Source organism: Rosa chinensis, chromosome 5, assembly GCF_002994745.2.
Source record: "Rosa chinensis cultivar Old Blush chromosome 5, RchiOBHm-V2, whole genome shotgun sequence".
Taxonomy (NCBI): Eukaryota; Viridiplantae; Streptophyta; class Magnoliopsida; order Rosales; family Rosaceae; genus Rosa; species Rosa chinensis.
Window position 1 is genome coordinate 8,665,549 of NC_037092.1, and position 20,460 is coordinate 8,686,008.

At 38.6% G+C, this 20,460-nt stretch overlaps 3 protein-coding genes across 3 annotated transcripts; 1 reads left to right on the top strand and 2 right to left on the bottom strand.

Annotated features, from left to right (window-relative positions):
- Window positions 1-1,471: 1,471 nt before the first annotated feature.
- Window positions 1,472-9,467, bottom strand: LOC112203063 (sugar transport protein 12). The gene is given in 6 exon segments (XM_024344087.2): window positions 1,472-1,528; window positions 1,531-1,626; window positions 1,628-2,008; window positions 8,688-8,810; window positions 9,048-9,218; window positions 9,438-9,467. Coding segments are annotated over 6 exon segments (858 nt in total).
- Window positions 9,468-12,781: 3,314 nt separating this feature from the next.
- Window positions 12,782-15,301, top strand: LOC112167561 (eukaryotic translation initiation factor 4E-1). Its single transcript, XM_024304596.2, has 5 exons — window positions 12,782-13,147; window positions 13,923-14,088; window positions 14,179-14,304; window positions 14,886-14,951; window positions 15,049-15,301. The coding sequence occupies exons 1-5, from the start codon at window positions 12,861-12,863 to the stop codon at window positions 15,097-15,099; spliced, it is 696 nt and encodes a 231-aa protein (XP_024160364.1). The 5' UTR covers window positions 12,782-12,860; the 3' UTR covers window positions 15,100-15,301.
- An 879-nt stretch (window positions 15,302-16,180) lies between these two features.
- Window positions 16,181-20,304, bottom strand: LOC112201531 (transcription factor GTE12). Its single transcript, XM_040505542.1, has 11 exons — window positions 20,168-20,304; window positions 18,927-19,719; window positions 18,722-18,785; window positions 18,447-18,584; window positions 18,286-18,356; window positions 18,134-18,194; window positions 17,963-18,046; window positions 17,741-17,862; window positions 17,552-17,618; window positions 16,771-16,892; window positions 16,181-16,676 (listed from the first exon to the last, which is right to left on the bottom strand). Exons 2-11 carry the CDS (start codon window positions 19,680-19,682, stop codon window positions 16,485-16,487), a joined length of 1,677 nt encoding a protein of 558 aa, XP_040361476.1. The 5' UTR covers window positions 19,683-19,719; window positions 20,168-20,304; the 3' UTR covers window positions 16,181-16,484.
- Between the last annotated feature and the right edge of the window lie 156 nt (window positions 20,305-20,460).

Below are 20,460 nucleotides of genomic sequence, written 5' to 3' on the forward strand. Positions count from 1 at the left end.
AATTTACTAAAACCATGGAAAGTAAACTTCAAAATTCGTAGAAAGAGTAAAATTTACGAGAGATTCTTACGTGGACAAACGTACCACGTGGCGGCGGGACAGCCCAATTAAAACTCAAAAAAATTTAAATGTGTTTCTGAATTTATCCTTACTTATTAAAATAAAATACCTAAAACACCTCTTTGCATGTTCACTGATTGGACAGTCTTACCAGCCACGTGGTACGTTTGTCCTACGTAAGAATCTCTCAAAGATTACAAAAGCCAATAAATCAAGAATATTAAAATAATTTAGCTAGGTTACACAGTCTGTGCCGCCTTGCCCATGGCTATGTCTTTCTCTTGAACCACATACTTGCGCCAAAAAGGGTGCTGCTCCAACACCCTTCCCATCTCTTCGATGGGAACTGCTTTGGTCTCCGGCAGGTACTTGAAGATGAAGCAAGTCATCACGAACAAGAAGAAATAAGAGAAGAAGAAGAACAATCCAAATTAACTTCATGTGGCAGAGCATCGCAATGAACACTTGGGCTATGGCAAAGGTGAAGATCATGTTGACAGAGACATTGATGGCCTGAGCAGCTGATCCTAGTGTAGGACCAAGTGATGTAAAGAAAACTAAACAATACATCAAGAGAACACAAAGTCAATAGCCACAGTATATAAATTTCATTGTGGGTCATTATGATTACCATTGTTTAGAGGTTCACTGTATTGTCCAGCAGCCATCTCTTATGTTCTTCAGTAGTAAAAACCCAGCAACACCTTGACAACCACAACGTCCCTTGTCTGCACTCTACACAGCAACTCCAGAAGCCTCTTTGTCCTCTTCAGACTCAAGATTAATTGCTAGCCACTGAACTTTTATGCACACTTCTTGATTAAAGTAGTTAAAGTTAGTCTGTGCATCATTTAAAATAGACTTCAGTACCGTTTCACGTCTTGCACAGCTGGTCTACATTCAATAAAGCTTCGGGTTCTGCCCGAGATAAGAATAAAGGGGCATTCAGAAATTTTTTAGTTATCTAACTGTTTCAAAACAACAAATGGTATCAGAGCCACATGGCTTTAGTAAGGACACAAAACTTTTTCCTACTTTTATCTCTATATGCAGGTTTTACACGTTTTTAGCATTGAGTTCAGTCCCATTCTGAAAGCTAAGAGTAGTATAACATAGAAGACTTGTTCTTCTCGTTTGTTTCTGGTTCTGAGGAGTTTCTGTAGTTAATAGCTTCTGGTTTTCGAGGCTTCTGGAGTTGCTGTGTAGAGTGCAGACAAGGGACGTTGTGGTTGTCAAGGTGTTGCTGGGTTTTTACTACTGAAGAACATAAGAGATGGCTGCTGGACAATACAGTGAACCTCTAAACAATGGTAATCATAATGACCCACAATGAAATTTATATACTGTGGCTATTGACTTTGTGTTCTCTTGATGTATTGTTTAGTTTTCTTTACATCACTTGGTCCTACACCTAGAGGTCCCAAGACCAAGCAAATCCGGCAATATAGATGCAGATTAAGGTTACCAGAGTGGCAGCAAAAGTGCAAAACCCTTGGATAGTTTACTAGGGTTGCCACCAGTACCAAATTTCCAAGCCATTGCACTTCCAACTACGACCTGAGTTATATATGAACATCTGCAAACCATCCTCCAAGAAAATGAACCTTCTTCCAAACTCGTCAGCAAGACCAATTGAAACAAAAGTTGCAAAAAAATTAACCCCATTAGTGATCAGTGCAGAAGCGAGAGAAGCACTGCTTCCGAATCTTATAGTTTTGAACAAGACAGGAGCATAGAAAGTGATCACATTCATACCAGTGAGTTGCTGGAAAGCAGGAATGCAGATGGCGAATACAAGCTGGGGCCTGTATTTCCTCGTCAATAGCGTCGACCATGGATGTTTGACAAGCTTAGCAGCCTCACGGCCCTCACTAGCCTCCACCAAATCGTTGAACTCTTCGTCGACGTTGTCAACACCACGGAGCTTGAGGTGTTGGGCTTCTCTGTACTACTTTTTATTTTATTTTTTATTAAAGTATGGGGCTGTTTGCTCTCTTTATTAAAAAGTAAAAGAAAAAAAGAAGAAGAGTAAAATAGCAAATTACATGAGTCCTAATCCTCTAGAAATACAATCTCCTATTCCTCTTAGACCTAGTCCTTTGTCCTTTAATAAAGGGACGAGCGTAATATTAACCCTATGTACCCTGCTATAAATTCTGTCGATTCTTGAAGCTTAATCTGAGGATACTACAAAAAGATGGAGATGGAGAAGAGGCACCGAGAAGAGAAGAAGAAGACGGAGAGAGGGTTAAGAGAAGCAACTTCTTGCAGGCCGCCGTTGCATATTCTGTTGTTTTACTTGTTTACATCGTTGTTTGGTCTGGTTTTATTCGGTGTTGTTCTTGTGGTGGTTTTTCCGGTTGTGTGTATAGGTTTTGTAGGAACAAATATCTGTAGGGCGGATAGGTGGGTAGCAAACGCAAGCCGTCGAGTGACTCAATCGGCGACATGGTGTTTCACCAGCCGTCACTTAGAAGAAGAAGAAGAAGAAGAAGAAGAGGAAGAGGAGAGAGTTTCAGAAGAAAAAACACGTGGACGTAGTTGGCCGCTGTATGAGATTTGTTTGCTTTTAATATTTTTATTGGTTTGCATACTGTCGGCTATGGTGTGTATACCGGTTACGTGTGTGGAAATTGTAGTTACCGGTATTTATGGGGTGATCCAATCAGCGATACAGCGTTTCGCCGGCTCCGGTCACTCGGGAGAAGCAAGTGCAGAGAAGAAGAGGGAGAGAGAAGCACCTTCTGGTTGGGGTCTGATTCGTGTGTTTTTATTTGGTGCTCCAGTACTTGTGGTGGCTTTGCTGCTTGGGTGTACTGAATTTGTAGTTACAAGTATTTATAGGGTGGGTAGGTGGGTAGCAAGCTCGAGCAGTCGAGTGATCCGATCAGCAATACAGCGTTTCATCGCCTGTCATGATGATTGAGGAGGATGAATCCTCTGCTGATGATGATCTTCAGGATTTGGTAGTAAATACCAAATATATGGCATGGTTCTGCTTCTCTCTCTCTCACCCATTTATCTTTTTCTTTTTAAATATAAGAAATTTAGCTCACCACTGTAGACAGACTTAAATTGGGTTGGAGATAGTTTCACCCCTTATATATACTTCCAATTTTCACACAGTTTAATAAAGACGTTTCGCGTCATTTATTTAGCCTATGTGAGAATTGCATCAGACCTAGTTCTCGATCCTATAATACAATCGATCAGGGTTGATCTCCTTAATATGTTTGAAATGTACCTAAAGGGTAACACACTGCCAATGCCAATGCCAATGCCAATGCTAAGTTCCAAGAGCTCGAGGTTCAACCCACCCTATGAGATAGTCAAGGATCCAAAGCATCGAGACAAGTAGTCAAGGATCCAAAGCATCGAGACAAGTATGAGTGTTAGATAGCATTATTAGTACCTGAAGTGTTTGAAGAACCTCAATTGGATACTTTTCTGAAAACAGAAATTTTATGAAATTTACTTTTTTGTTCTACCAAATTAATCTGCATAGTCATTCATTCATTCTTACCTAATGTTATGAATTTGATTTTTGCATGTAACTAGCTAGTCATACTATATATTATGGTATATACTGATGCTTGAGAGAGAGAGAGTGTGTGTGTGTGTATAGCAAGACATGAGTTGCGAATAAAATTGGTGTGACACTAAACTAGAACATGAGTTACAAAATCTGGATTGATGCATTTTAGTTTTCTTGTAGTTAATTCCATTATATGAATTAACAACTGATCCAAACATACAATCCACCATTTTTTTTTTTTGGGGGGGGGGGGGGGGGGGGGGGGGCGCACCCCTTAGAATATCTATCATTTAGATTTATATATATAAAAGACTTTGCTGATGAAACATTTGTTTGCAAACCTACCTATCTTTCATTATTTATTTATGGGGAAAATTTTGTTTAGTTCATGTACTATGCCTCACTCATCGTTTCAGTCCCTGACATTTTAATTTCATCTGAAAAGTCCTTGCATGAGGTTACAATTTCCGTCTCAATTGGTCCTTACTGTTAACATTCCGTCAAATTGGCCGTTAACTTGCTCATGTGGCAATCCAAGCTACGCCACCTCAGCAATTTGCATGTCATGTAATATGTAAATTGTCCAATATACCCCCCTCTACATTTTCCCCCATTCTTCATGAAAAATTCCCTCCAAATTGATTGAATTTTTCACTCCAAACCCCCAATTGCAACAGTAACAAATAAAGCATTTATATTAAAACTCTAGCAAGAAACATAATTAAACACAATCAGATAAGACTCAGACTTGACCATGACCGGAAAAATCAAGCTCCAGATCGAAATGTGCGCACAAACATTCAAACATGATTAAAACAATCAGTCACCATATAAGTGAGTAGTTCTCATTCTTATTCATTTCTTTCGTTCTCATGGCATACAACACAACCATTACAAAGTAGAAATCTGTATCTTTCATCAAAACATTACCTTCTTCATAATCATTCCAATTTCTCCCTTCTAGGTGGTAGTCTCGGCTAATTTTCCTTACCCAAAACTCTATGTATTCATCTCCAACCCCACAAAACAACCGTCTCAATAATCTCAATTTCCCAACAAAATCAAATTCACAGTTCAAAGCCTTAGGTTTCTTACCCTATTTCAATGTTTTTCCAAGGCCAAAACTCCACGACGTACTGGAACTTGCTATTTTCCTCAGATTTTCATCCTTCCCTTAAGGCTTAACAACAATCAAGACCAGAAGCTCTCCTTCCAATCTGAAATCCATTGTTTTCTCTAAACCCAATATTCAAATATTGCAAATCGAGGAACTAATCATCAGAAATATACCAATTTCAAGGCTGGAACTCAATCAGATAATGAAAGAGGCTTCAGGGCTGGCTTACCAGAATGATTGGACTACGTCGGCATACACATTGGAGCTATGGCAGTCCATGTGCCAGCAGTGGCTTGTGTGGTGGCTCTAATCAAAATTGAGAGGTGTGGTTTTGGAAACTTGTGGATATTAAGGTGCTGACTCTAATTACGAAAGTGGTTTAGCTCAATTCGAGCTGGAGGTTGGATAATGGAGAAGCATAGATTCAACAACTCTGGCGATGGCGCGTACGACGTTCCAACCAACGGCGCCACTGCCAACCAACAGCTCATGTTCCTGATCTACAGTAAGGCTGGATTAGCGGTCTCCTTGACAAGATATGCCAGGCCCAGAGTAATAACTTCGAGTATGGCTCCAATCGCTTCGAGAATCGCGGCTCCTTCAAAGACGACATCGCAACCGTCATGCCCACCCACATCTTCAACTCCGCCAATCCCAAAGTAGACTGGTGCGAATCGGATTGGTTTGAATTTGGTTTTGGGTATGAAACTTGGATTTGGGTAATCTGAATCCAAATCCTCAACCCCAAATCACCATATCCGAACAAGACCTTAGGGTTTGGGCAAATCTGAGGATGTTTTTGGATGATAAGCTTGGTAGTGGTGGTGTAGAGCTTGGTTGTGGTGGATTTTGCTCAACGCAAGGCTCCATTCGGTAGTGCTGGATTTTGTGTGTAAAGAAAAGAAGGGAAAGAGACTAAACGAAATTAAAAGGAAAAAAAGAGAAAGAAGGAAGAACAAGGGTATAGTGGACATTATATCATCCACCTCGCTTACATGGCACTGAGTTGGCGTCTAATTGTATGCCACGTCAGCTAGTTGACAGACTATTTAGATGGAGTGAACCGATTAAGATGGACCTCAGGGACTTTTCAGATGAAATTGAAATGTCAGGGACTGAAACGATGAGAGAGTCATAATACATGGACTAAACAGAATTTTCCCCTTTACTTATTTTATTGGAGTATTTTCCCCATAAATATGTCGATGGAATGCTAACAAATATACCAATGGCAAAGATAATATCTCAACTCTTCCGTCCTTAAATTAGCAAACTAGCCTAACTATTATATTACGAGTTTCACATCTATACCAAGCAAGTACTTACGAGTCATATCCACTTTATTACGCTTCTCTAATTTAATAATTATGTAATAAGATATTTAACGAAATGCCTATCAAAGTGTTACATAACATTTAGAAACATTTAAATAGAATGTCTGATTAATTCATTACTACAAATTATTTGCAAACAAATGCATCCAAAGTCATGAACAGATCACTTGACGCAAAAATTTCTCCCTCTGTTCACACAACATCTGATATCGTGCCACATATCATCCGTTAAATTTTCGTCACGCTTCGTAACTCCAACCAGAATAGAAAAAGGAGAAACACAGATAGAGAGAGAGAGAGAGAGAGAGAGAGAGAGAATCAAAACGCGAGAAAACAAGAACGAAATGACCGAGAGGAAAAGAGCGGGGGAAAGCCTTAGAAACCATGGCGGTGGAAGACACAGCCAAGACTTCAGCTTCAAAAGATTAGAGCAAGACGGAGTCGAACCCTAAATCAATGCAAGACGAGAGCGAGCCTAAGGAAGGAGAGATTGTTGGTGGTGGGGACGAGGAGTCTTTGAACAAAGAAATGGGCCTGAAAAACGAAAACCAAAAAGCAAGAAAGAACAAAGAAATGCATGCCATGCACTTACGTTCTCGTTAGCCAACTCCGCCTATGGTGCTGGGTTTCATTTCTATGCTTCCTTTATGATGAAAGAGATCCCGTCTACGATTCTCAAAACCTGACCGCCGATCAATGCTTTCACAGTATATACTGCCCCAGACATCAAAGTCCGTACTAGCTGTAACTTTATCCATTGTTTTCGCTTGTCGCCAGAGCATGTCCGCAACCACTCAATAGTATCGCCCATTCTGGGAATCTGAAGAATGATGGTATAAGGATGCTCAACAACTATTACAATGAGTTTGAAAGTGTAAGTACAAGATTTTGTACATGTTGGTTGTTAGCGTTCCCATACAAAGTAAGTGAAGTATATCATGTCATTTCATCACTGAAGAAGCAGAAAAAGTGCCTCAAAACTGATCTCAGAGATGTATCAGGTAAATGCACTTCACATGTCTACATATGCACTGGGATTCTGTCCAAGGCTTTAGGTCATCCTTCTTTGGAAAGTATCTTTCTGGTATTTGAATATTGATTTGAAAATATATTTTCCAGCTGGTTATTTCATACTACTTAAAAGAATCAGTCCTAAATGATTTAGGATGTTTTAAACTAATTGATAATCTTTTCTTAAAGGCTTTTTCCTAATAAGAGTCAATTAGGTTATAAACTTTGATTGAGTAGGAATCTTTTTTTCTCCATTTAATTTTGAAAATATGGTCTAGGTTTTCAGAGCTGTTGCGTGAGATTATTGTGCATCTCATATTAGTGCAAAATGTGTACTTGCTTAGGAAGAGAGTTTTTGGTTTGTATCATTAGAATCACTTGTTCCTTGTTAAAGTGGTTCATCGTTCCTACACTTGCATAGTTCTCTCGAGATCAGTGGAGAAGTTCCTAGTGCAAGAAGATTGAAGGTCAAGAAGCTTTCGTGTGAAGAAGTTACAAGTGGTTCAAGTCAAATACATCATCTAGATAGTCTAGTGATTGTAGCCTTGGTTAGTGCTATTGTATGTTTGTATGAAACTCTTTCTTCACTATTAGTGGATTGCTTTTCATTTGGGCTCTCAAGAGTTAGAGCTGCAGTGTTTTTAACCTTAATTTGAGGTTTTCACTGGGTAAACAAATTACTGTGTGTATCGCAAATTTCTATTATCAGTAACTTCACGATAGCAACCTTGCTTTCAATCCCCGACATCCAGAAAATGTTCATCCTAGCATTGTCAGAAACCTTGCTTCACTTTCGGGTGGCGTCTTTCGAAGTTTGAGAAGCTGGCTCTAGTGCGTGACCACCAGGTATCTGGTTCTAAAGGTTGGGCGATTCTTGGAATTCTTTATTCGTCAATATCATGGTACTCTGTTTCCAACTAGTTGCCGTTGTCATTGCCAGTATTAGTTCCGGCGTCAATGGCGTCTTCTTGGCTTGACATCTTGAACAGCCGCCCCTGGTTATGTAGGTAAAAAAATTTTTTCCCAAAATTCTTGGTAAGGCTTGAGCCCTACCCATCATTGTTTTGGATCCGCCCCTGGTTGTTCTTAAAAGCTCCCCCAAACGCAACCTTAACTACATATTTCTTCTCCAGAATTGCAATTTTGGTTTAGTTGAGTGTGTGCAAAGCTAATTTGTAGAACACGTTTTTTTTTTTTTTTTTTTACGGAGTGATCAAAGAAAAATACCCAGAATTGAAAATGTAATGGGAAGAGAGAAAACGCCAAAGGAAAACAAACCTGAACTGCCTCGGGTCTCTTATAACAGTCATTGCATGCGTCTTTCAACCGTCCGTCTCTAACTGAAGCAACCTCCACTCTCTTCTCTCTTACTCTCAGATTCTCAGTCTTGAATCTCTCTCCTAGTCTCTTCTCTCTTATTCTTTCAGCTCTCACAGTCTCACTCTTATATTCCCAGTCTTGAATCTCTTTCTCCTAGTCTCCTCTTTCTCATTCTTTCAGCTTTCACTCTCAAATTCCCAGTCCTGAATCTCTTTCTCCTAATCTCTTCTCTCTTAACAGTTTCCGGAGGCCGATCAAGAATGTCAAGCGGCTCAAGCCAAGAAGAAGTGATTGGAGTCGGAGATAATACCGGAGAGGGCGATAGCGAGGGCGACTTAGATAGAGGGTACGCTAACATCGACAAAGCAACAGTTCCAACAGTCGCCCAACCTCCACAAACCTGGTGGCCACGCTTGAGAACCACGATCTCGAACTTTGGAAGACACCATCCGGAAATAAAGAAAGGTTTCCAACTCGTTGTAACGGTGGTCGAGTATCCCTATACAATTGTTCTTGAGCTTCCGAGAGTGGGTGACAAGATCGAGTGGCCACGTACTTGCTCCGACGAGGAGCGAAAGGAATGGGTGAAACTATAGCTATTTATATATATATATGGCCCTTCTAGTGGTGGTATCGTGAAAAGTGAAGACCATCGAACACCACCATCCACCTTCGCAGTGCTCTGAAACGCCTCAGCGGCTTCTTTCTCTCTTTTATAGTCAGAATACTTCTTAAACAGATCTGTTGGCAGCTCCTCCATTAAGTACGGCTCATCGAATTCGCCTGCTTTCTTTTCTTCCTCGGCCTGTCTGACTAGGGATTCAACATTTTTGGCCAATTCCTGGAGCAACAGGAAGCAAAAAAAGTCAAAAACGAAATGAAAGAAAGAAACAAGGGAAAGTGACAAAAAAAATAAAAGAAAGTAGAAAATGTTGGTATATTTTTGATAGTTGCTTCTATTTTGTATTTGAACAAAATAAAATCGAAACCACAACTTTGTTGATTTGATTAATTAGCAGTAGCAAATAAAGCATGAACAGATCAACTTAACCCAACAAACTTGTGTACTTGAGTTTCTGAACTTGTTCATCTTTTTACATCAACCATCTCTTCCCTTATATAGGGTACAAGATTAACCTACAAAATATCTAAGATGAAAGCATATTAGACTAGATTAAAAGTACTAGTGACAAAAAAAATAAAAGAAAGTGGAAAATGTTGGTATATTTTTGATAGTTGCTTCTACTTTGTATTTGAACAAAATATAATCGAAACCACAACTTTGTTGATTTGATTAATTTGCAGTAGCAAATAAAGCATGAACAGATCGACTTAACCCAGCAAACTTATGTACTTGAGTTTCTGAACTTGTTCATCTTTTTACATCAACCATCTCTTCCCTTATATAGGATACAAGATTAACCTACAAAATATCTAAGATGAAAGCATATTAGACTAGATTAAAAGTATTTTAGATACAAAATATCTAGCTTAAATTTGAGTGGAGCAAAGAGTAATGCAAACTTGTGTACTTGAGTTTCTGAACTTGTTCATCTTTTTACATCAACCATCTCTTCCCTTATATAGGGTACAAGATTAACCTACAAAATATCTAAGATGAAAGCATATTAGACTAGATTAAAAGTACTAGTGACAAAAAAAATAAAAGAAAGTGGAAAATGTTGGTATATTTTTGATAGTTGCTTCTACTTTGTATTTGAACAAAATATAATCGAAACCACAACTTTGTTGATTTGATTAATTTGCAGTAGCAAATAAAGCATGAACAGATCGACTTAACCCAGCAAACTTATGTACTTGAGTTTCTGAACTTGTTCATCTTTTTACATCAACCATCTCTTCCCTTGGAAGAAGTAATAATGATCACCAAAAGTAAGACAATACCATGATCACCTTCTGACCAAAATAGACTGGTTAAATGACATATAAACCATGGAAGAAGTAATAATAACCCTTTATAAAACTTTACATAGAATGAGGGATAGAAAGACCAACGGTGAGGTCTGGATTGAAGTCTGATTCGATTGAGAAGATTATATTAAAAATTCTGGGGCGATGAGGTGAGGAAGGCAGTTTTGGATAGCGGCAGTTTATCAACAGTGATGGGATGTGATGACAGTTTAATTAATGAAAGAAGAACTGTAACAGTGAAGGCTGCAATGAACCAACGCATTTGTAGACCAACAGATGCCGTCAGGTTTTCTGTTAGATGACGGCATCTGTTAGATTGACCCCGTCAACTCGCATAGGACAGAAAAGATGAAACTGTTATTCATGTTGTTACCAGATGGGCTTTTAAGGAAGGAAGGAGGAGAAAGGCATGTGCATCGAGGAAAAGAGCGGGTTTTCATCAGACTTGGCTACTATAGCCGAGCGCTTCGCTTCTTCCTCTACCTATCCAACAATAATTCAATTCAAATGCAAATGCAAATGGGTTGTACGTTGTTGGGTGCTAATCACTTTCTCAATCCAAAACCTAGTCAAGTCTGCCTCTCTCTCAAACAACCTCCGCGTGCGTCGCCAATACTGCTCCCCTCTCTCAATCAAAACTTTCTCTTCTTTTTAGTCTGGGTTGTTACAAAATCCGACAACATTAGAATTACGTATACGTGGTGCCTGAGTTTCTCCGACAATGATAATCAAATAACTATACCTGGTTCTTTTCTCAAACAATTCCCACCCACTTTTTTTCATCCTGCAACACTGCACGTGATACATCTCTCTCTCTCTCTCTCTCTCTCTCTCTCTCTCTCTCTCTCTCTCTCTCTCTCTCTCTCTCTCTCTCTTATTAATCACATGTTTTTGTAATATTTTGTTTGTGAAAGCCCCTTGTTTCAGTTCCATTGAATTCTAATTTGGCTGGGCAATGTATATAAAACTCATGATCACTCAAGTACCCAATTTCAATTTACTTGTATTTCATCCACTTGCTCATAGTTTTATTGAGAATTGAGGTTTGGATTGCTGTGGGTTGTAGTTGGTTATTCCGGAATTAGATTGTTAAGAGCTTGTGCTTTTATACTATGGTGTGCAATTCTGCTCTCAACTATTCTTGATTATGATGAAATTTCCATTCTAAAGAAACTTTCAGGTTTGCTCATATGCTTGATTTTGCAAAGAGGTTATCTTGGTTTCATATTATTTATATTGGGATACTGGTAATGATTTTTGATACTTCTGCTCACATTCGAATTCTAGTGTTCATAGCTGAAGTGTTAGGATTATATTTGTTTTGTTGAGAAGTCATGATTTGGACTCCAAATCAGTTCAAACTTGAAAAAATGATGGATGATACTGAATGTTTTTCATTTGTTGGCAGGATGGTAGTTTTATGTTAATCTAGAACTTTGATTGGATGGACTTCTTGGACTTCTTATAATAAGTTTCAAGTTATTCAGCAGCAAGCAGCTTTGGAGGACAGTAAAACTAAGGTCATCAACTGTACATAAATCCTAATTGTAATAATATCCAACTGGTACAACTGTACAAGTAGTTTGTACGACATAATACGACGCTGTAACAAGACGAATAGCACATAACCCATTTATGTAAACAGACTTGATTAAATGGATATGGAAGGGTAGTGAGCTTCACGTTGATTACAAATAGCCTCAACCCTCACCCCTTTTTTATACTTTCAGTTTTTCACATAGTTAATAAAAATGTGCCACGTCATCAAGTTAGCCTATGTGAGCATTACATGAGTTCTGGTCCACCCTACATTATAATCGGGGTCGATCTTCTTAATAAAATGTTAAGTCATAGATCAGATGCAAAGCAATAAGCGTTGCATCTAGACAATAGGCAAAACGATCGATCCGAATGCCAATGCTATTGAAGAGCCTCAATTGTATATCTTCTTGAAAAGACTTTGTTGACGAAACATTCGTCTCCAAATTTGCCTATCTTTTATTTTTTATTTTTTTAGTGGAGTCTTTTGCCTATGAATATGTCGTTGGCAATGCCAACAAATATGTCAATGGCAAAGGTAATATCTCATCTCTTTTGTCCATGTTTCTTTCAAACCGGCAAACTCGCATTCCAACCATTATACTACGAGCTACACATCTATATCAAGCAAGTGCATACAAGTTCATATCAACTTTATTACGCTCTTCTAATTTAAATATTTTGTAATAATATATTTAAAGAAATGTCTATCAAAGTGTTACATAACATTTAGAAAACATCTAAATAGAATATTTCATAATTCATTACTGAAAAAGTTATAGAAATGGTCTAAACATTCCTTGCAAACTAACTCATGAACAGATCCCTTGATCAACTTCTCCGCCGTTGATCAGTGTTTCACACAACATCCGATATTGTGACACGTGTCATCCGTAACCCGAACAAGAATAGAAAAGGGAAGAAGCAGAGAGAGAAGAGAGAGAATCAAAACGCGAGAAAAGACGAACGAAACGGCGGAGAGGGGAAGAGAGTGAGGGAAGCCCTAGAAAGCATGGCGGTGGAAGACGCAGGCTCTTCAGCTTCGGAAGATCAGAGCAAGACGGAGTCGAACCCTAAATCAATGCAAGACGAGAACGAGCTGGAAGAAGGAGAGATCGTCAGCGGCGGCGGCGACGAGGTGTCTTCGAAGATCGCAAAGCCGCTGCACCACCCTCTGGAGCACTCATGGACCTTCTGGTTCGATAGCCCCTCGGCCAAGAACTCCAAGCCCAAGCAAGAGGATTGGGGCAGCTCTATTCGCCCGATCTACACCTTCTCTACTGTTGAGGAATTCTGGGGGTCTGTCATTCTTTCATTCTCTTCCGTTTGTTTTCTTGATCAGAAACATATGAATCTTTTGCTCTGTTGTGTATGTAATTTCTGAATTCTGATCTTTTAGTGGGAATTTTGGGAAAGATAAGAACATGATGGTAATGCATCTTGGAAAGTAGGAAAATTTGTGGAGGCAGTGTTGAAAGATTGATATTTTTTTTCTTTTCCTGTTGGATTGGGGGTTTTGGGTGAAAATTTGCTATGTTGCTTAAATTTGCTTTTGATGGAGAGAAAAATCAGGGTTTTGGTTTGTACTTTTTACTGATAGTAACTTAGTTTCCATTTTGAACTCTCTTATTGAATTAAAATTATGCTGGATTGATGAAGGTAGAGAAGGCAATTTCCAAAGATTGAGTTTAAGGTGATATTGATATGGGGTTTACAGATTTGTTTTTGATAGAGTGGAAATCCAGGATTTGGGTTTGTAGTGTTTCTTACAGCTTCTTAGTATCTGCTCTCTTTGATCTGTTAAAAACAAAGATTTAGGATAAAAGTCTTGGTCTGTATATGACTATATTCGAGTGATTTATTTTTTGGATTATGTTGGATATATATTCGTCTCGCAATAAATCATAATTCACTGCTTTATAGTTGATTAGAATGGGGATTTTTGTCTGAAATTTGTGGCTAATTAAATCACTGTGTGCTTGGAACTGGATAACTCATATCAACTTCCAGTGATACTTGTGCACTTTAGTTCATGTTTTCTTGATAATAACTTAAAACTCTATTCGGGTTTCAGTATATACAATAATATACGCCATCCAAGCAAGTTGTCTATGGGGACGGACCTCCATTGTTTCAAAAACAAAATTGAGCCTAAGTGGGAGGATCCTGTTTGTGCTAATGGAGGGAAATGGACTCTAACTTTTACTAAAGGGAAATCTGATCATCCCTGGCTGCATACGGTATGGTCTAAACTGCAAATGTTATTCACTTATTCTAGGTCAAGTTATAGTTTTATGTGTTCTCTGATTTTCTGTATTTACTGGTACCAGTTGCTAGCACTGATTGGGGAACAGTTTGATCATGGAGATGAAATATGTGGAGCAGTTGTCAATGTCAGAAGTAGGCAAGAAAAAATTGCTATTTGGACCAAGAATGCAGCAAATGAGACTGCTCAGGTAATTGCTATGTCCTACTCAATGTATTTGTTGGGCTGCTCTTAATCTGTATCTACTGTACATGTTGCCTATAAAGGACTTTCCAGAGGTTTTCTATCATGTTGTAGGTAGGCTTACTGCTGACTAGAGTCAATCAATTGCTTATTCTCGTCTTCATCTTTGTCCCTAACCATAAAGAGTGACTAAAAACAGATTTAGAATAAAAGTGAAATTCTTGATCCAATCACCAACTAACTGTTGCCTTTCAAGTTTCAACTATGTTCTACTTTCCCAAAAACTAAGTATTGCTGGTTAAGTTTCTGACTTCATGTTTCTTCCTTACCACAAATCATCTGTGGGACCCATTCTGGTTCAACTACACACACCATTAGGTCTCTCCCTTCCTCACCAAACGGGGAAGGTACCGCTAGGTTTGCTGGTATATGGGTTCTCTTTTCTAACTTCACTGGGATCACTGTGTCAACCAGGCTCTTTCTCTGAAAATTAATGTGGGCACCATAAGTTTTCATTTATTTACAATTACAAGTTGCATTTTCATAACTGAAGTTCGGATGATGTCTCATATCGTCTTTCTTGCACAGTTGAGCATTGGAAAACAATGGAAGGGCTTTCTGGATAACAACGAAGCTATAGGCTTCATATTTCATGTAAGGATCTCTTTCATGCATTTTATCTGTTGATTTACACAAATCATGTTAAGTTAAAAAAGTAATAATTTATGTTTTGGGCTGATCGGCTGTGCAGGACGATGCAAGGCGACAGGAAAGAGGTGCCAAGAATAGATACACAGTGTGATCTGTATAGTGCTCGTTTCTAGTACTCAAATGTTTTCTGAACCCGAGCATTGTATGCTTTAGCTGCGAGAGTGACCAACTTCTTGCTAATTGTTCCCCCTTCCCCTCATATGGTTTAGTTCCTTTTAAATGATAAGAATGGACATAGATGTTGTTTCTTTTCTAGTAGCTTTGTTTTTTCTTTTCCAGATGTTTTCTCTGCATCTTGACTTTGTTATTACTGTCAGTCTCTCAATTATAACCTAGTAGTAGATCTGCTGATCGACCTTCAGCACTCTCATCATTCAATCATAAGAAATTTTATCTACTCAAATATAATTGCTTCGGAAGATGGGTATTACAGGCTTCTATACCAGTCCAGAGGCCTGCTTGTTCATAAAATAAAATTTCTGCCTATGTTATATGTTACAGGAGTGAGCATAACTAAATCTATGGACAACTTGAGATCCCAATAATCTCTCTCATTCGGCCTTGCTTTATTATTATTATATTATTTATATAGGTGACATGCAACAACAAACAACACGTTGGTAAAGGATAAACGTCGACACAAATCGCCGCTTGTTTCTTCATATGCTTGTTTCTTCATATATGACAAGTGGTGCCGAAAATTCGTTGGCAGAAGCCCCTTCAATTTTTTCATATATAAGATTGCCACAAAAAAAAAAAAATTCATATAAAACTAGTGGTGACGAATATTTAGTCTTTTCCAATGTTTTGGAAACCAGATGGAGATAAGGAAAATAAAACTTCTGAAGTCATTGAGAAATTTTTCCATGTTACCGGTGTGACGCTTTAATTAGATTTTGACATGTGTATAATTATTACACATAAGTTACCACCGAATGACAAGTCGTCAGCAAAGGTCATTAGCATTCTTTTGTTTAAAATAATCCAACATTGGACACACAGAATAAAATTTAGCAAGGAGAGGCCAAAGTCATTTGGCATTTCTTTTAATCTTTTCTTGGCATTTGGAAAAAATTAAAAAGCCTATAGTAACCTCCGACACAGGTGTGGCAAGGTCATTTGGCATCTTTAGAAACACACTATAAAAAGAAATTCATACCCGCAGAGAGCTATAACCAAGTAATCCATCAATTCAATTCATACCAAAGTACAGGTTTCTAGTTTTCAGGTTTCATTAAACTTTAGAGAACAAGAGAGGGAACCTGTGGAGTATAGACTCCAATAATTTCTTTTCATTCTTTTATACCTAATATTTCATATATATATATACACATCAGTGTAATTCACCTAATCCGCTACCCAAAGAAGTACCAAATTTCATTTACAATGGTCTCTTCCTCTCAAACCCCGAGTTGGAGAACAGAAACACATACAATCATATAATATAAGTCTGAAGCCAAGCCAGGTCAAGCTGTGTCACAAAATCTCCCCTTCCTCGCCTTCCTCCAATTCATCAACATCTACTGTATACTCTTCCTTGATAAATAAACCAAGTCGCTCCAGTGGTGAACGGAAGTGTGATCCCCAAGAGCCACCATTATATCCGGCTAATCTTTTAAGTTCCTCTAGGATATAGCAATTCTGCTCAAACACAACAGTCCTCTCCATCTGGATGAAATTAGTCATCATATTAGACCACCAAGGTACCAAAGATGATAACGCCCACTAATGAAGATGCATATACAATAGAACAAAAGTTAACCTTTTCAAGGGCAATACGAGCTTCTTCTCTCTCTCTTTCTTGCCGCTCCTTCACTTCAAGCTCAGCCTGCCTTTGTGCGGCAGCTTCCGCAGCTCTTATTTCGGCTTCAATCCTTACCTTCTCTGTAATACAATAAAATTATAATCATCGGTCAAAAGGCAGCTGCAGAACAGAGAGGGAGATCCATTTGCAAACGATTAACAAGTATTGCTGTATTCCCTTAATAAAACAATTATATATCAAGAAACAAGTACCAGACAACAGGTACTCAAACTAGTCGTCAACAAATGTTACTACTCATGCCACTAAAAACTCATTCACCATAATGACAAAAAAGGGGATGTTCCAAGAAGACATATCTGTTTCATAAATGCCAGTTTTTCTAACAGGCGCAAGACTAACATGGCTTTGCAAACAATACATGAACTTCTAAAACAGATGGTTACATAAATAAATTTTGATGGCATATTCTAAGAACTCAGCCAAACAACAATTTATAATAATTTCCGTATGTTACCAAAAGAGATTTTTTGTTTTCATGAAGATGACCACACAGAACGGACAATATATTATCTAGATTTCTATAATGACCTGATTTACAATTTTTTTTTTTTTGGATAAATCTGCATACTGATTAATAATATTATATTAGCACATATGGGTGTTTCCGCAGACAAGAGAAATGCTTCAATAACAAAAATTCAAAGAAGAGCTGTCCTTCAAATGTACAGACAAAAGAAAAGAAAAGAAAATACTAATAAAGAAGATATGTTTAGATCACCTTCACGCTGCTTCCGCTCTAATCTCGCCTTTTCTTGTTGCATCTTCAGTGGATCACTTCTATTACCCTGCATATGAGGAAACAGTATTTAGTGAATCAACGATATAAGAGCAGACAATAACTAAAATGCTGCAAACCAATGCATCAAACAAAACTTGCATGATCTTTTACCAAAAAGATAAGTCTTACTTGATCAAGTAGACTTTTCTGTTGAGCTTTCAAAATAGTATCCGCAAAGCGACTCTTCAGCATTGCAGCACGGAGAGCCTTTTTTGGTGATAGTGGAACACTAAAAATAGGAGTGCTCCATTCTAGACAAAATTGATGACAACGAATTAATAATATGTAATATGCCAAGTTGAAGGGTTAAAGGAAACAAAACTCTATTCAGGCATTGCTAAGGAAACTGACCTTCTCCAGAAGCAGCATCTGTGACTGGGGTTGTAAGCTGAGAACTGGGACATATGGTTTCCTCATCCAGAGCACTTACGGCCCCTTCAAATTCCAACATCATGCTACTACTCAGATCACTAAAGCAAAACTGGCTAAAAATCATATATTTGTAAAGTTATGTCGTCTCACCATCAGACTCTGGATCTGACTTGCTCATATGGGATGTAGAAGAGCCTTTTGCTTGACCATCCTGAAATTGAACAAAAGGTTACAATTTGCAAAGCATAATACTTTTAACAGATACTTTTGAGGATGTCAAACAGAGATACTACCATACATACCGGTCCGGATACATTGGCAATAGACGAATGATGATTTTGTTCTCTGCCTACAGACCTCTCAGAAGAAATGTCTGAAACCCAAAAAAAAAAAAAGAGAATTAATTTCAAGCAGATTCTAAAGCGTGAAATGTGCCAGCAAAAGAAAAGATCAAATAACTAACCACTTGAGGAGCGATAGTCAGTGCGTAGGCTGCATCGGCATGTAATGTTGCCACATGTTCCACATTTGCTACCAACCAAGCTTGGTGGCTGCTTTGCACTTCTAGAGCCAGAAGATTGTCTGCCACCACTATCGCAGCCTATATGACACACAATCAATTATCTCTAAAGAACCTCAACTAGCTCCTATAAATAGCACAAAGCAGAAACTTCCTATAAATAGCACAAAGCAGAAACTTCCTATAAATAGCACAAAGCAGAAACTTGCATACTATACCTCTATTGAAGTTCTTTCCCGACATTTTTGGAGTGGAGTTCTTGACTGTTTTGGCAAGCTCTACCTGTATAAACAAAGTACATACAACTTAGACAGAGTAACAAGATGCAAACTTTTAGAACGGCAAATAGCAGCGGAACAATTAACTGCACAAAAAGTTTACTTCAATGTTTAAGCATATGAAAATATACCGACTATCGCTTACCTCACCATCACTTACACCAAAAGCAGCTCCAACATTCTCTCTGCTGAGGACTGGGCTTTTGGACACTGGTACACTCTGAAACGGAGTAGATTTATGGGAATTCAGTCTCGTATCAGTTATTTCAGTTATTTTCTTAACTTGCCCACACGAATTTTTCCCCATATCAACCTTCGAGCTTCCCTGACTCCACTTCACATCCAGATGTCTCCATTTCATCTCAAACTTTGTATTTAGGTCTTTTGCCATCTGATGAAAAGGATTGCCCGGGGGATTATAGAGCATGGCATTAGAAAAGGTCAATCTGACATCAGCTGCGAACTCTCCAGCGCCAAAATACAAATTTCTGTCCAGCTTTGATTTGATCGTTCCCAAATCCATGGGAGAAGAGATGACATCAAAATAATCAGGAATTTGTAGCTCAACAGGATCAACTGGTTTTCTGAAGGCCCAAGAGTCCTTATGAGAAATCAGTGTATTCAGAATTGTTGAGCACTGACCCTTCAGTTTACGATCCATCTTCAGCTTCTTCTCTCTCGGAGCCTCAATATCCCCTGAGGGTCCCCTCTTCTTACCACCCGGGAGAGAAGTTTGTGCAACAGAGCTCAAACCCCTGGCTGACACTGTATTCCCAAAGTCACGCGACACTTTCCCGTCATCGGATTCCCCTATTTTCCCGGGCTCAACTTCTATTCTTTTGCAGGAAAATTTGATCTTCAGCTTGCTGCCCGAAAACATGGTTGTTTCTGTGGCAATCATAGTAAAAACACACTCCGAAATAGAAGACGAACACAGCCTGAATTCAAGTTCTAAAAAATCAGATAGGCATTCAGAAAATTAACCCAACAACTACACAAACTGGTGTACTATTCATACTTAAACAGTACACAAAAAAAACAAAGAACTTGTACAGTACAAAGAACAAAGAAACAGATAACCCAAATACATACTCGAAACCCAGAAGCGAGTTGGGAGACTTCAAATTCAACTAAACAAGAACGATTTGCAGTAGATCATTAACAAAACCAAATACCCAAATCGTTGATCCCAAATCGTGCCCTAGAGACGATCTAACACGAGATCGGCGAGATAAGTAACTAGGATCGAAGAACTAACCAAAATTAAAAATTGAAACGAAAAACCCTAACTTTTAACAGACAAAGAATCGAAGCCCTAACTGATACGGAAGATTATAAATTGGTGATGGAAGTAAAATTCGCGGGATTAGGGTTTGAAGAAGTTACCGGAATTGAATGAAAGGCGGAGACTTGACGGTGGAATCGGGCGGCGGGATCGGAGAGCGAGAGAGAGGGCTACGCCCCACGCCCCTCTCGAAGTCGTCGAATCGTATCCGGAGAGAAGAGAAGAGAAGGAGAGAAGGGTTTTAGAGAGTGAATGGAAAAAGGAGACAGTGAGCTTATCATTGAGAGGTAGAGTCGGTTTTAGAGACCCACTAGGGTTTTTCACTATTTGGATTTTTCTTTTTTTTTAATTTTTAATTTCTCTAGAGACGTAAACAGACTTTCTTCGATATTTC